The sequence below is a fragment of the Chanos chanos genome, chromosome 14 (assembly GCF_902362185.1).
Source record: "Chanos chanos chromosome 14, fChaCha1.1, whole genome shotgun sequence".
NCBI classification, from domain to species: Eukaryota; Metazoa; Chordata; class Actinopteri; order Gonorynchiformes; family Chanidae; genus Chanos; species Chanos chanos.
This window is the reverse complement of record NC_044508.1, coordinates 7749863-7766891: the sequence shown is the minus strand read 5'-3', so window position 1 is coordinate 7766891 and position 17029 is coordinate 7749863. Positions and strand designations below refer to the sequence as shown.

General features: G+C 42.5%; 1 protein-coding gene across 1 annotated transcript; it reads right to left on the bottom strand.

Annotated features, from left to right (window-relative positions):
• Positions 1–4424: 4424 nt before the first annotated feature.
• mxd1 (MAX dimerization protein 1) lies at positions 4425–15606 on the bottom strand. Its single transcript, XM_030791675.1, has 6 exons — positions 15540–15606; positions 14653–14752; positions 9663–9692; positions 6086–6200; positions 5681–5837; positions 4425–4772 (listed from the first exon to the last, which is right to left on the bottom strand). The coding sequence occupies exons 1-6, from the start codon at positions 15604–15606 to the stop codon at positions 4576–4578; spliced, it is 666 nt and encodes a 221-aa protein (XP_030647535.1). The 3' UTR covers positions 4425–4575.
• Positions 15607–17029: the final 1423 nt, after the last annotated feature.

Below are 17029 nucleotides of genomic sequence, written 5' to 3'. Positions count from 1 at the left end.
CCCCCCCCCCCCCCCCCCCCCCCCCCCCCCCCCCCCCCCCCCCCCCCCCCCCCCCCCCCCCCCAAAAAAAAACCCTGACACCCTTCCCACACCTGGCTTCCTATCACAACCCTACAGCACCTGACTCTCTTTTATGTTATAGTGGGTTTTTTGTTTTATTTTCAATTGACATATTTTCACCTCTGTGAATATTATATACAAGATACACTAAGATACTAGGCAGGATATATTTTGAAGAAAGCAGATTTAAAATCAGAGATTTATCGTTCTTAATATTAAAGTTTGGTAATGGGCATAAATATTTCAGGCAGCAATCATGAACCTCTTTAGTATCCTTCATTTCTTTCTTCATAAAAGACTTAAAATCGGGTTTTTTCTGCTTCCTCTTTCTTCCCATGTCTCTTTTATATGAGCTACTGTTTTTAAAGAGCAGAGAGATGTTAAGAGCCAAGGATTTAGGACAGAAATCGTCTGAAAGCCTGCGTCTACCTGAACGCAGGGACACGAGTTTGTTTTTTGAGTTTTTGTTCTGATCGCAGAGGCCAAAATGATTTCTTTCAGGCTTGTGAAACCAGACCTCCCAGTTTTGGTTTCTAACCACCAAGAAATATCTCTGCCTGGTTACAAAACGCAAATTTCAATTTCCTGCTAAACTCACAGGCAAAACCAGTAAAACTTGCGGGCAAGAAAACAGTAGATTTTAAGGTCATAGTTCAAGACAAGTATATGATCAAATCAGTTCATTGCAACATCCCAATGCGACTGATGAACAATCGAAGTAATTGTGTTGTATTTCAAATAGTCAAGTTCTGATGAAAAGGTGACTAACCTGTGTTCTTCTTTCAATGACCACATACTTTTTTTTTTTTGTAATAGTCAAGACAACATAACATCCATTACAGAGTGTGTTGGTTGATTTTTATTGATTTGTTCTATTCATAACTGCTGAACACAAATGATTTCTCTACACTTCTGCAGTTTAAATTTTATCATTTGACTTTTAATTCATTTTCTTTAAACCACGTGTTGGTGGTTGACATCCATGTTGTCTGATGTTTAATAAAAGATAAGAGCAGAAAAAAAAAAAAGAGTAGCCATCTTTGATGTCTCAACCCAAACAAGAGGCAGATTCGGTTTGGAGTTGTGTGTGTGTGTGTGTGTGTGTGTTTGTGTGGAGATCAGCACCACACCTGAGTCCTTCCATTTACAATCAGTAGGAATGACTTGTGAACCATTTAGTTCTTCCTTCAGGCCATAAATAATTTATATTATCATGTTTATGGTTTTTACATACATTTGTATGTCTTAAGGCTTCTGCCAAAATCTGTACTCTATACAGTATGTAACTCATACATACAAATAAAACACAAACAGAATTTTTTTGAATATATATATATATATATATATATATGTAGATGTATATATATATCTCCCCAAAGATGACAGATATATTTGTGGGTGTCCTGGGATGGCACAGAAGTAAAATGAGACATTGAATCATAGGGCTCTTCACAGACTCCTCCATATTGCACCAGGTTCTGTGCTTTACACCACAAGACGTCCGCTGACAGTGAAGAGACTAGCCGCACCCGCAACAAGGAAGGCAAAAAAACAACAACAATGAACACAGAGTGTAGGGGGAGGAAGAGGAAAAAAAAAGACAGGGTGTATGCAAATGTGTGCATGCTGGGAATTAAGATCAGACATCAGACCCCCCCCCCCCCCCAATTTTTTGTTTGCACCTTTTTTTTCACTCATGACAAATAAAAACAATGACTAAAGCCTACACAAAGAAATGATTCAAAACAAACTACACCCCCCCCCCCCCAATCCCTCGATTTGTCCCAACAGTTTCTCTCTCTCTCCGCAAAGAGTGGCATTAACAAAACACGCCCCTGCAAACCAAGACACTTCTGCCTCTCCACGCACCTGTTTTCAGTGGTCCTCAGAACTCCACTGCTCAGACACACTGACCCTCCATTGAAAGCTTCCGTCTTTTCTGGCGGCTATTTTGGATTTCTTAAGGCGTTTTAGAATTAGGCAAACAGCATTCCACCTACACAAAAAGATTAGTCCTACTGTTTCTTTATTTTCCTGGATTTTATATCATTCTTCACTCAAATTGTGTTAAGTGCTACTGGTGCAGGAATTCGATGATGAGGTACATTCATATACTGTATGTAGTTTCCCCACTGTAGGGTTTGCGTGGGAGAGGAGTTCCAAATGATTTTAGCTATTAGTAGCCTTTTTAAACCAGGTTGAGGGTTTTTCTTTTCTTCTGAAGCTAACAGGCACATAAGGACACGCTTAATAAAGCTTAACCACTGCATCATCACCACAGCATCAAACACTATTATTTTCAACTTTTGTGCATATATATATATATATATGGTTTTTAGTTTTTTTTTTTGTTATATCTTTTTTAATCATTATCTTTTTTCATGTTTACAACAGAAATCTCAAACAGCTTTAATATATCCCTTACAATCAAACAAATAAAACATTTGAAGAGCACCAAGTCAAATTCTGCCATGTACACAAAGAGCCTACACAGAAAACAGCTCAAAAACCAGATAAGATTCACTATGCAGTGCAAAATCAGCTACACAATAAAAACTTTACAACAGTAGGAACTAAAAAAAGTGACCAAAGCTATCAGAAAGAGAAAGAGAGAGAGAGAGAGAGAGAGAGAGAGAGAGAGAGAGAGAGAGAGAGAGAGTGTTTAAATCTCATATAAATATTTTGTTAATATACATATATCTGCTTTTTTCAGTAAACTATTTACACAAGAGGACGACATTTTTGTAAAGTCAGTAAAGTTGACACTGCAGTGCTCCTCCCACCGGGAGGGAGGTGTTATTAATGCTAACGCTAATGCTAACCTCGTTACAAATAAGAAAACAGCTTGCCTTTCCGCTCTTAGTTTATCTGATGATCTCGAATGGACGGAGCCGCGTGGTAAAAGGGAAAGCCATGGAACTTAAACGCTGGACTTGCTAGACTGTTCCGTTCCATTTGTTATCAATGAAAGGTTTGGCTCTGCGTGCAATGGTGACTTCCTTGTGAATGTTAAAACTTCCTTGTTCTCTCCCTCAATGGTTTCAATGACATCTTCCTGATGTTATCCATCTTCTTTTTACCCGGCCAGACCCTCCACACAACAATTCCCTTCTTATTCACTCTAACCTGGAATGTGCTTTTAAATAAATTCTTTGAAAATCCTTCCATCTTAGACAAACCATGAACATCTTACACGGGCTGGCCAAACCAGACTGAAAATAGACAAATAAACAAAAATGTACACATACATTCGAGGATACGGCGTGTGAGGAAAAGCCACGGTCGTCAGAGAGAGAGAGAAAAAAAAGATGGAACTAGTATACAGACGCCCCGCCCCCATTTCAAAGCCCGCCTCTCAGAACTACCAAACCACCCCCCCCCCCCACCCCCCACCCCAACCAAAAAAAAAATCTCATGCTGCACATTGTTCTTCACAACAACATAGCCAGTTTTTCCGTTACGTTTTGTTTTTAAATAAAATTCAAAAGTGGAGGAAAAAACAAAAACAAAATGAACACCTTTATTAACAGCTCCACCTTCTTTAGTCATCCTTTAAGAAGAGGGGATACACCACAACGCCCCGGGGAGGGGAGGGGGTGACAGGGATGTGCAACAACACACAAAAACAGATGACATTACTTCAGTGCTTAGTGAACTGGGGGCCTTGCTGGGGGTGGATGGACTCAGTGCAGGTAGAGAGCTTTTTAAGACTAGCTAGAAAACTACACCTGATAACACTACAATAGTAGCTGCAGTCCCTTACAGGAAACTGTTAAAAATGACAGCAATGCCTCTTAACCTAGACGATCTTTTTGTTGTACCCTAGAATGCAAAAAACTCAGAACTCCTATGTTGGTGATCTCGACACAGAGCTGACACCACTGGTCAGTGGAGGGTTCCGGATTTGGATTCCGATTCTGCCTTTGGTTCCGATTTCGGTCTCAGTGGACGGAATAAGTGCAGGTCAAATTGAAAATGGCACAAGATTGGCCTGGGGACAGGAAAAAAAAAACAAACAAAAACAAAACAAATAAACAAACAAAAAAGCAGTCGATAGGCAGTGGGTGTTTTATGAACACATTCTTTCTGGCTGAGGTCTTCCAGTGAGTGAGTACGTTTTTTTTTTTTTTTTTGTTTGCTTTTTTTTTATAGCACTCAGGTCTTTTGGGGTATTATTGGAGAGGAACCAAAACGCCTCTCACTTTACCCAGATGGGACAGCAAACAGGGCAGTGGACAACAGAGACAAGAGGGAGGACAGGGACGCATCTGATTGGATAAGAGCAGACAGTGAAACTCCATCTCTCAGCTGATTGGACAGTGCTGAATGAGATGGGTATGAGTCAACTGGACGAGACCCTGGAGGAGTGTCGGAGGTGTGGCTTGCTGCCGGAGCCAATAGGATTCAGCCCTGGAGGAGTTTCGGTCAGTTGTGCTGGACATGTGAGGTCAGGCTGGCAGAGAGACTGGTTGAAGGGGTGGAGTGGGTATGCGGAGCAAAGCTGAGGCTGTGCTCTTATAGGCTGCAGCAGCCCAGGGGCATGTCTTTCTCCTGAGGGTTGCCGAGACAACGGAGGCTGGCGCTGGAGTAGCCTTCGTCGCTGCCGCTGCTGCTGCGGGAGCTGCCTCTCTCGTCAGAGTCACTCACGCTGCTCCGACTCCACTCCAGGTCGTCCAGCAGGTAGTCCGTGCCCTCCACATCCACGTCTTCATCTACATCCAGGTCTTCTGCCGCACAGACACACACACAAAAGGCAAGGAGTCAGCGCGCAATACCTTCATTCACATCTATTCCTCTGTACATACTTGACATTACATGCTGTACGAAAACAGGTCAGCAAGGAACATCTTTATCTCTGTGAACTAAGCAGGACTTCTCACTCAAGCTGCTCCAGTTGCTTGGTTAACTGACAAATCCTGCTCTGTGCAACAGCCCCCGGAGGTGAGTGTTAAGTATCGACCCATTTCTCTGAATGTGTGCATTTAGATACGTCAGAAGACCTAAGGGTTCTTCCAACAGAATCTCTCATTTAGCCTCGACACCTCAAGCGAAAAGTAGTCACTTGCAGAAAGTCACCAATCAGCTGTTTTACTACTGGACAGTTTTGAGTTTTGGCTTATGGGATCTGACTCTGGCCCTCCACCCAGTTATACAAACACATAAAAACAAACAGGTCAATAAACAACACCCTCATCCACTCCCAGGGGGGTGTTCCAGAAAGCGGGTTTAGTGAAAACTTAGAGTTAGTTAACTCAGAGTAAGTCGTAAACCTCCTAATAGAAGGGCTCTATGGCTTCATTCTCCTAGCAAACAAAGTCATAGGGCTCCTCTATTAGGAGGTTTACGACTTGCTCTGAGTTAACTAACTCTAAGTTTTCACTAAACCTGCTTTTTGGAATAGCCCCCAGGTCCTCTGTCATACACACAACACGTTCCGAGAGAAAATGGGTCTGTTCAGTACAGGACATTTTGGAGCAGGCACTCAATGTCCTCACAAACCAGGCTGACATTCAGTTCTGTCACCAAACCAAACCAAAACCAAAAACAACAGCAACAAAAACAAAGAACACACACACACCACACAAAGGGGCGTGGCGTGAGGTGTGTGGTGTGAACTAACCTTGGTCAGAGTCAGATTTGTCGGACACCGTGGATCCCAGACTGTCCATGCGGCAGCGTTCTCCGCCCAGCTGTTCCAGACGCCTGCAGAGGTGTCTCTGTTCCCTCTGTAGCTGCTCTATAGTGTGCTGAGCTCTTCTCTCACCCTCCTCCAGCCTCTGAATCACACACACACACAGACATACACACACACACACACACACACACACACACACTAGTTAAAATCCTGAAAAATCATACACTACGTTTGAATTACCAAAAATGATATCTACAATTTAGGGTTCTAATTCTTCTGTTTTGTATTTTTCTGTTTAGGAAGCACTGGACCCATACATGACCTCTGAGTCAGTTGCTGGCCTGGAGCCTTTAAAGAGGAGTGGTGTCACTCACACAAACAGACACACACCTTGATGTGTTCCTTTGCCCTCATTAGTAAGCTGAGGGTGGTGTGTCTATTAGAATCTGGTCCCAAAGGCACGAGGGATTTCAATCGCTCCAAACACAGTCGTAAGTGTGCCCGCCTGAGAGAGATAGAGAGAGAGAGAGAGAGAGAGAGATTAGACACCCACTTAAAACAGCAAATAGTAAGACATACTGTATGCAAACCAACTTCTTAAAAAAAAAAAAAAAGGCTGTGTTTAAGTATCCTGAGCACAAAATGAAGGGCAGGTGTTAATGGAAAAGGACTACGTCTGATCCTGGGGCTAAACTGAACACTGGGGGACTAAGCTTGAATCTTAGAAATTGGTCCTACGACTACTTAATATGTGGTTTGTTAAAATTTGAACAAAAAAAAACAAAAAAACAAGTTAAAGCTGGTCATTCAAATCTTTAAAAAAAAAAGTTCTTGATTAAGACGTTCGTTTTAAACATGATCTCTCTGAGATCCAAGTTTCAGCTCTCCCTATCTACGCTGACAGAACACACACAGCTGAAGGGGTGTGGTGGGTGTCAGTGGTCATGTGATCGCTGTTATGCAACAGTCCTCTGACTGCAGCCTGTCCCTGCTCATACTGTATTCACATGGGGGCGGGCGCCGCCACCTCACTATTTTACGGTCTGCCAGCCAAAGTGTGCACATTCTCTTTTTGAACGACTGAAATAGGAACTGTGTGAGTGTGTGTGTGTGTGTGTGTGTGTGTTTGGGCGAGGTGGGGGGGGGGGGGGGCCCACAACTTTTATATTACTTAATGAGAATGTACAATTTTGTCCTAACACTTACGTAAATCACAGCCTGCCAGAGACATTTTGCTGAACCGAGTTTGCTCATTCAGAGCAAAAAGAAACAGAGTGTTGCCTTGATGTTTCTGAGAAAAGGGGTGGTGACATTGTGTCAGTGTTGGTGAAGCATTCTGAAAAGACAAGCTTCCTGTCTTTTGCACAGTTCCAAGGACCCAGCCTCTGATCCGCGCAACAGGCCAGTGCCCTGAAGCAATGACCCAGTGCGATGTTGCGTATGTGTATGTGTGTGTGTTGGAAAAATGAGAACATTTATCTAGCTGCACTCTGAAGACAGCGAGGTGAAAACTGACCTTACTCTGAGTACTGAAACTAAGCGTGAGGTCTTTTCAAAAGCACTCCCACACCTTTCTTGCTCTCACACACAAGTAGAAAGGTTACGTCTATGCCACAGCTCTAACATGGCTCTTTTTTGTTTTGGAATTATATTATGTAACAGTGCAAACTTGCTGCACTGCCTTGACATAACCAGGATCAGCAACTAATGTTTGTAAAACAATGTAAACCACACATTCATGCCAGTTACACCTGACAGCACACTAATGCCTGCTTGGTTTACTCAGGAGCTAAGAGCTTGAATGTTGCAGAAGACTGCATTTTATGGAATTCATATGGAAGTTAGTGCTGTACTAGGAGTCAAAGGTTCCTCTGAGGTCAACACAGCTGAACATTCTATTGGCTGCTACATAAAATTCCACACCATCAGCTGTGACACTGGCGTCCTCAACATCGTTAATTTACTCTCTTGGCTCAGACGGAGAAAGTTTGGGTTAAGCAGGTTCTTCCAGTTCAGCATAGACACAGCATGTGGACAGATGCCACTGGACAAGTAAGACGCTGCCCTGATCAGTGACAGCCAATGGGCTGCTGGATGTGACCACTCCTAGCGCGTGTTCTATCTCCAAAAACCGACTTCGTTTCTAGGCACTGGACACTTGCAGAAGTAGGTCACGCTGATGGCCCCTGACCCCTCCAGCAATAAATCGTTGCCTTCCTAAATACTTTAGCCCCTGCCCCACCCCCCCACACACACACTTCGTGTTACCTTTGACCCCTGGGCAGTGACCCTTCAGATATGAGGCTTTGGGTCAGACTTCCAGAAAGAGAGAGAAGCACTTCAAATACATCATTAATAAGACCTTAAGTGCATTTGATTGATTATTACGAGTAATTATAACAGCTGAAAGTCACAATGGCAGCCATTATGCTTTGGTAATACTTACATTTGACTCTGTAAAAAAGGAAATCTCTGAGAGTGATCTATAACTCATTTAGACATGTATCAAACTACAGTACCATACATGCCTTTACAGTGGCATAGATTGCCTTTGAAACCACAGACTGACTACAATGCTGTGTAGGCAGCAGAGGTGGTTAGAGTTTAAGAGGGAGTGGTAGTGTTAACGCCACACTAGAGTAGCAAATCTAACAGTCTGTACAAAATTGTTCTCTACAGTGGGATTCCTGTTGACAGTGTAGGAGTGTGTTTGCCGGCAGGGTTGGGGAATGCAGGTTTGGGCTGTTTTGTCTGCGGGGGCAGTGCAGAGAAGATCCAGGAGGGTTTTTTTTGTGTGTGTAAGAACTGGTTCAAGGCAACTGACACTGGGTTTACTGGGGCACTAGGTTTGGTTACGGACGGCTCTAGTACTGCAATAATACTCACGCAAATGGCCCAAACTACTGTCTGTTCTTTAACTGCATGTAACCATGTCAGATAAGTGTCACCGTCACCTAGGTTTTCCCTGAATGCGTCAAACTGGATCATTTGTACTTTAACTCAAAAGCACTCGATTATGCTGTTTTTGTGATTAAAAATAATTTCAAATGTCAAATCGTAGACAATGGCACGCCTGATGACGTGCTCGATGACTAACTAATCAGCGCAAGTAAGTACATTTACCACTTTGGTCTAACTTCCCCAGATTAGTAGTTCTGAAAAATAAATCGTCCTAGCTGTAAAACATTTCCTGTGTGTTAAAAAAAACAACAACAATCATATTGAAGTGCTGGGTGGAGGCAGTCTTTAATCTTACTACCACACAGGAGCATAAAAACCAAGGGACTAGATATTCTTCAGGAGGTACTGACTGCAAATGAGGACTAAGGTTTCCGCCGAATCAAATGAAGCCCTAGAATTTGCCTTTATCACATTACAGCCCTTTTCTTCATCTTAATCTCCCAGGTAAGAACCGCTCGGTTCAAGGCTCCATTTTCAATCCGTTAGCAATTAATTGCAACTCTCCTGTCCTCCCCAAACCGAAGATCAAAGCATCCACTTCGATGTGAAGAGTGAAACACTGGATTCTGGATGTGTGATGTTCAATATTCCATTAGTGACAAGAGAAGCACACAGCCAGCTGCTGCAAAGCCTTTTAAACCGCTGAAAATTACTGGCAAGAGAGGAGTTGTGGGAAGTTTCGTTTGTTGCAAGTGTGTTTTTTGTGCCTGTGTATGTGTGTGTGGAGACACCTTTGTCAGTCAAAATCAATCAAGTTAGGTATTATTCAAAATTTGCCATAGTCAACTAGAACTCATTGGTGTCCAAAATGCCACCCTCCACCCCCCGCTAATCTATCCAGTCGTGGCTTTTACCTGGTTTAACTTTCAATTAGGAGGCCTTTCATTCTTTTAGACCTCTGTGTCGCTTTGGGACAGATAAGGCAGTTATTTTATGAATATTACTTTAATATCCCTTAATCCTTGAGAAAGGGCAGACATGAGAAAAGAGGGAGTGGGTTGCCTACCTGTTCTTCTCCATCTCGTTGTGTGTGGACCTACAAAGGGAGCGAGAGAGAGACGGGTTAGAATCACTGTCTGTGTGCGTCACTGTTTGAGAGACAATGAGAGGTTGTCCTGCGCTGTTCTAGGATGATTTGGATGGAGTGATGAGAGGAGAGGTGAGAGAGGGCAGAGTGAGGGGGAGTGTGAAAGGGGGGGGGGGGTAGGAGAGGGCTTGAACAACGGGCATGTTCAACAATACAGCACAGTTAGATTCAGAGGGATAAAAGACCCAAATAAAAGGTTTTTCTGTAGCCTTCAGGCTGGTTGAGTGGACGAAGGCACGACTATTGTATTAAACGTTCTCTCACTCATACTTGAACACACACACACACAGACACACACACACACACACACACACACACATACACAGACACACGCAGGCCCAAGAGTAAACTTAGCAACAGTAACCAGAAACACAAGACTGAAACGACACTGCTGTAACTTAACAGCAGCTCTGACAGACAGACAGACAGAGAGAGAGAGAGAAACCATGTTCAGCTCACACGAATACGACCACAGCTTGATGTGTTCAGGCACAGTGTACACTAAGGGCAGAAAAGCGATCACATCCGTGACTAACAATCAGTGTGCATTGAGAAGGGTTGAGAGATGGGGGAAAGCAACGGGAACTCTTCTGTGTTTCAGTTTCCCTCTGACCCTAGACAAACTCCCAAACTGACCCGCTGTTCCAAAAATACCTCACCCCCTCCAAACAACCCAGACACACTCCTTTTATTACTAAACCTCCTCCATAGCCCCGTGGAGACATAAAACACTGACTATAGTACGACTATATTCACCCTAAAAGGCTCCAGCATGTACAGTTTAACGCTAGTCAGGCTCACTTTTCACACAACCATACGTTTTGGTACTGAAAAGCACCCACAAGTCGAGACATGCTTTGCTTTTCAAACCTAACTTTACATCATCATTTACACCTAACCTCTGTCCATTTTACTTTTTGTAGAGTACTGTCAAATGTGAAGTACTTACAGCTACTACCTCTATTTGAAATACTTATATTATTACTACAGGTATTCTTAGGACTGATAGTAGTGTTACTGTTACAGTTCCTGCTGTTATTGTCATTATTTGTACCGGTTTCTTTCCTAATCTGGTTTTAAGGAATGGAAAGAGGTTGTGTCTGTGCGCCAGCTAGACGTCGTGAGAGAGGTACATTCCATTCATGGCGTTAGCCAAGGGTGACATAACAGCCCGTATTACGCTACAGCGTTAGCTTCTGTCCCTCCCTCATTCACCGCGGCACATACCAAACCACCTGTCTGACAACGTTACAGCTAAAAACTATATCATTACTCCTCCACATTTCACAATATGGTCACTGAGCAACGTTTTAACAAGATAACGACATACATTTTTTTCACATGGGTTTGCCTCAAAATTTTTACCCATTTTGTTTCTGACACATCTGATCTTATCTCTGTGATCGTTGTTACTGTATTGTAAAAACGGCAAAGTCAGTCATTTTTGTCATTTCACAGTCCACAATGTTATCCTCTCGGTTTTATATCATCTCTGTTCTATATCTTCTCTATGTCATTCAGTTAAGTTTAATTCTAACCACAAACCTGTGCTCTCAGACATCATAAACAGCTCTCCGCATTTTGATTTTAAGGGAAGTACACTGATCTACCCATAAACCTCCAAATAGGGAGAATTCAAACTAAATTCAGATACATGCTGGCCTGTGTGGCCTGATTGACTGCAGGTGTTAACCACTTCCCTACCAAACGCACTTATTTCTTCAGCAATTACCGTCACTGTTTGTCATGCAGAGTGCCAGTCAGCAAGTAGGAAGCAGTGGCTACACAGGCACATCTATCTGAACATGGAAGGAGAAATGAAAGAGAGAGAGAGACAGAGAGAGGAGAGAGTGAGAGAGAGAGAGAGAGAGAGGAAGAGAGATGTTCAGCAAGGCTGTGCAATGGAAAAGCTGTAGCCTAGACGCATAACACTGAAGGAGAGAAGACTGATGTCATAACGGAAGCTATGGAATCTCCAGTGGGAGCCAATCAAACGTTCAGCTTCGCTAAAAACCATCAGGGACTTTGACTCCCAGTGGGCTGGTTATTTATTTCTTCAGAGAATCTTTGGAAAATCGTCATCTCCCTCAGTTATTGGGATCCTAGCTCTTGGCCGTGCCAGTTGCCAGGATCAGAAAGGAGAGAGAAGGAGGGGGGAAGGGAAGAAGAGACCACCGCACACACTCATGCAGGCACACATTCGTGCACACACACACACACACGCGCATGCCAGCGACACACTGACACCCTTCCCCCAACAAGCCTGCAGGAAGCAAAACCAGGCAAATCTGAGAGAAGGAACTATCTGTCTTTTGACCTGCATAAGACCAAACAACATATTACAATCACGGAAGAAAACACCAGTCAGTATTCTGTCATTGATATAGCATAGGTCCGTATGGGCATTTCCATTTCCATCTTCTGTGCAAATGCTCGTTAGCAAACAGAGGTCAATTGTTTGGTCTTTCAATCAAGCACGTTGCTTGATTAAGTCAATGCGGATTGGGGGGTGGCCCTTTAGTGAACTGAACGTTCTAGAGCGTCTACGTTTGATAACCATTTGGAAGTCCTCAGTAGCACAGAGGTGAATGAGTGCTATGCAAAAAGCTCTTGGTTTCATTTTCAAGGGAACTGGTTCATGCATCATTCATGGTTAAGGGTTGCAGAAACTTCTTCAGTATCGTGGGCATTTGTGGGGGGAAAAAAGCAGAATGTTAAAAAAAAAAGAGAGAGAGAGATCAGCAAATCTATTCATGTGGTCATTCTGTGTAGAGTTTATGGCAAGGCAAGGATTGTGTATATAATGAATATTAAGTCCCACTTTATTTTAACAGTCTGTTACATTATGTAAATTATGACAATATTACTGGTAATATTCTAACTGATTTTGAGGAGGAAAATACCACAGAGGCAGTTTTTATGGTCATGTCGGCAAAGGAGTTTTGAAATGAACTAATTTGAATGCAGCTGAACTGGGATGAACTGGTTATAGGTTTTAATCGACACTGAGCTGCTGCCATTATAGTGTCCTTTAGCTATGACACAGTATAATACAACACTTCTGATGTCTTCTCTTAAAACGACTGTGTATTAATAGCATTGACCCATGCGTTACCCTTGTTAGGCTGGAATATCCTGTTACCCTGAGTTCCATGCCTCAGACAGCTCCTCTGACACACATAAGCACACTGGCCATTTTCACAACTAGCATTTCATGTTCAGTCTAAATCACTGGTGAGGGTTGGAGGGGGGGCAGAACCCAAAGACAAAAATGCTCCTAGCTTTATATTTTACAGCACCCCACCCCCCCACCCCCTCTCTAAATGAATATGGCAATCTAGCAGTCTCTGTTTAACCTGGATCACAAGGAAAAGGCCGCAAAGACAATCATCCTTCTAGTTTACATTTTCTCTCTCTCTCTCTCTCTCTCTCTGGTGAGCTGACCTCAGGGATTCGTGATTCCACCCTCTGTCTTGACTCATTTCACAATTATAATCCGGACTCATCAACTGGCTTGCTGAAATCTCATTCCCATATAAACTCCGAGATGATGAGTCAAAATTCTGCAATCATTGGAATGTTAAATTTCTTTTCAATTCTCAATCTCAATTAATAGTTGTTGTAGCAACAATTATTCTTCTCAGCATTCAAAACGCATTACCAACCAGTAATCCTCATCTATAGAAGAGAGTCAGAAATAAACAGGGGAAAAAATGAAAGAGGAACATGAATAAAGGGATGGTTATACCGTAAAGCCAACATTCATTTGAATAACGACTAAAAGAGAGAAGCCTGTTCAGTGTGTAACTCCCTGTCAAACTGTAGATAAAAACCAACTACAATCTGTTTATGGCACCCGTTAGTCTTGTGAAGAAGAGCTGAAGTCTGTGGATCTCACAATACATACTTATATACAGTGCCTATCTATGGCCCTGTTTAGACCTTGCATTAGATCTGATTTTGGTGATCCAATCACAAGTGGACAGCTCTAAAGTATGTCCGTTTACACCTGGCTTTAGAATCCATCTCCACATGTGTCTCAAGTGACCACTTGTGATTGGATCTCACTTCCCCGCTCTATATGCAAATAAACACGTACATCATTTCCGTGTGCAAAGACCAAATGCGTTGTTGTTTTTAACCAGATGGAGGCAGCAATGCACTTCCCGTGCCTTGTCCGCCAGAAATTAAAAGAAGAAGAGGAAGAAATCACAACAATATAGACTGGGTCTATTCCTTGGCATGTTCAAGACAAACCAAATCGCCCAAGATGATTGATGCACTCATAATACATCTCTATGGGCTTTCCGAAATTGCAAATGAATCCGTACTTCCGCTTATGCAGAGGACATCACTTGAGTATGTGGTCGTTCAGTGTGGCCGAGATCACATTCACGTTTACACTGCTAAAAAAACGTGGTCAGACCAACTCCAAATGCGGTCGGAGCGATCGGATCTCAATGCAACCTCAATGCGTCTTGGGTGTGTTTACACCTGTACTTTAGAGCTGTTCACTTGTGATCTGATCACCAAAATCGGATCTAATACAAGGTCTACGCAGGGCCTTCACTTACATGGTTCAACAAAAGCCTCTGCTTTCATTGCCACTAAAAAAACAACATTCAGAGGGGTTGTGGGTGGTAGCCGTCGGTAGGTTAGAGTAGAATATGTTGGAAAAGCAAAGTGTGTGTGTGTGTCTGTGGGTGTGTGTCAGAGAGAAAGAGAGAATCCTATGGTTTGCAGGTTGGAGTGTGAAAATGTGAGTGGAATGTTTCCCGTAAATATCTGTGCATCTGCTCTTGCTAGCATGGTCCTATTCAAGATGTGTAAGGGAACCATTCGATGTATGGGATGCTTTTTCTTTTTTTCCTTTTTTTTTTTTTTTTTCAAAAAACTGGATGAGAGTTACCTGCTGCTGGAATTTTTCTTGTTTTTATTTTTCCGTTTGGAGCCATCCCTTTCTTTGTTGCTGGTGAAGGGTAACATGGAGGCATAGCCATGCTCTGCTTCTGCAAAACCAGAGACAGGGAGCAAGAGAGAGAGAGAGAGAGAGAGAGAGAGAGAGAGAGAGAGAGAGAGAGAGAGATTAAAAGCCTGTTTTATTGCAGATATCGGAGTCAACGAGATAATCAATGATGATAATACAAGGGAGGTTGGGGGGTTTGGGTTTTGGTTGCATGAACAATATACTTGCCTTGTGGTTAGTGATCAAGGTTTAGTGTGAACCTATCGCTATTAGGTCAGTGATGTATGATGTCATTCTGAACTAGAGTAAACCCCACAGCCAGCCACACCACAACACATTGTGGGGAGGGGGGACGCGCTACGACAGACCCGAACAGGAAAAACAACAGACTCTAGAACGCTCATGTCAATGCGACATATGAAAGTAAGCATATGAAGTCATTCAGTGCATGCGTGTTTCCTCCTGGAAAGCGTGCATTCGTGCAGGTTATCGGTGATGGAATTGCTCCATCTGCCTTAATAAGGGGCAGTTCAACATTGTGGTATCCCCAGAAAAGACGACTTCACACTGACCGACGATTCACAGGGTTTAATCTTGAGTTTCCAATTCTCGTTGACTGTACAGTACTCCCGAAATTTCGACTTAGATTACAATAAGCACCAAATGAATTAACTTTAATACTGTGTTCTGAATTTTGTAGAGCATCAAGCTTTTTACACGAACAGATACAGCTGCAGTCGCAGAGATGCGGGCATTGTTTTAAGCTACCTTGATAAAATATACAAACACACTGCATGAACGTAATAATAATAATAATAAAAATACTGTACCTCTTTCTCTGCGATCAAGGTATTCAGCTGCTTCGATTAACATCTGCACCATTCCGATGGCCGCCATTTTCAACAACACCACCGATAAAATGACAATCCAGGTCAGAAATAATTTTTAAAAACTGTCCCTGTTCTCCTCTTTCTTCCAACGATTAAACGAATTCTAAAGTAGTAGGTGACGGGAAGTATTTCTTGCGAGACTAGAAATGTCGGATATGGAAGCTTGTTGATATTAAACCTTACAAATAAGGTGTTTGTATTTATCTAATATAAGAAACAAGATCAAAGTAACTTGCAAGCCTCCGCTGGTTCCCAAATAGCTTGTTTAATGTATAGATAGCTTATTCAAATTAAAAACGTCCCTGCTTGCTGCCCAACCGCTAGCGTAAGTCTATTGCCAGACAGATAGAATAACTGTTAACTTAGCTAACGTTGGCTGTCATTCAAAACTTGTCGAATGTAAAGATAACAAAAAATGAGAGCTTGCAGTCTGCGCACGAGTAACCCTAAAAATAATGGAAATGACGGTTTTACTACCTTATAATAAAGTGCTTTCTGGCTCTCAGCAATTGTGCCTTGTTATGGTGAACTGTCAAACAAATAACATTAGCTACCACCGCGCTAACAGTTAGCCAATTGTCAATTAAATCCCAATAGGCAGTTAGCTAGGTTAGCTGCCGCTACCTTCCTTAACAAAGTCGAGGCCAGGCAAGAAAAAAAATCAGCTTGAAAATATGCTAACATTTAATGTTAGCTGGTATAAAAAATATTCAAACTCCAAGGTTTACTTTGTCGGGGAAAGGTTTGTTGGACAACTATTCCCTTGGCTGGCTTCGTAATAAAAAAAGGAAAAGAAAACAAATGGCTTGGTTACTAGCTTGTGTTACCAAGTCAGCCAGTTCCGACAAGAGCTTCAGGTTGATTTCATTAGCAATAAAAGTTGATATTCAAATGCTGATATTTAGCTTACAAGGATTAAGGCTTTCAAAATGAATTAGTAGCTGTTATTATTCAAAGAGCGACAAGTTCAGAGTCTAACGCTGGTTTCCAGACTAATGTCTTTTCGAGTCTAACGCTTGTTAACTAACTAGCTGTCTATCTACATTATTATTCGTCTCGCGCTACAAGAGGCAGATCAGTAGCTGTCTGCAATTAAGAGAGCAGTTTCATCAAAGAGCAAAAAGCGCAGCTAGCAAACTATAACCAACGCTGCTCCAGCAAGCAACTGAAATGTTTGCAGCCTACTGTCACATTACTGTACTTCTGTCAACCAGATGACATGCACTGTGCTTCTATTGGGGGAAAGAAATCTCGAAAACGCCGTATGATTGGACATATACATTGTCAATAAGCCCAATAACAACAAACGCGATCCAATCGTCGTCGCCAAACTGATCCCAGCAACGCTGTATGCATCTGGAAGTCGTGAAATACCATTTTGGTTCAAATACAGGAGCTTCACCTACGACAGAAAACGCCTCCATAGAACC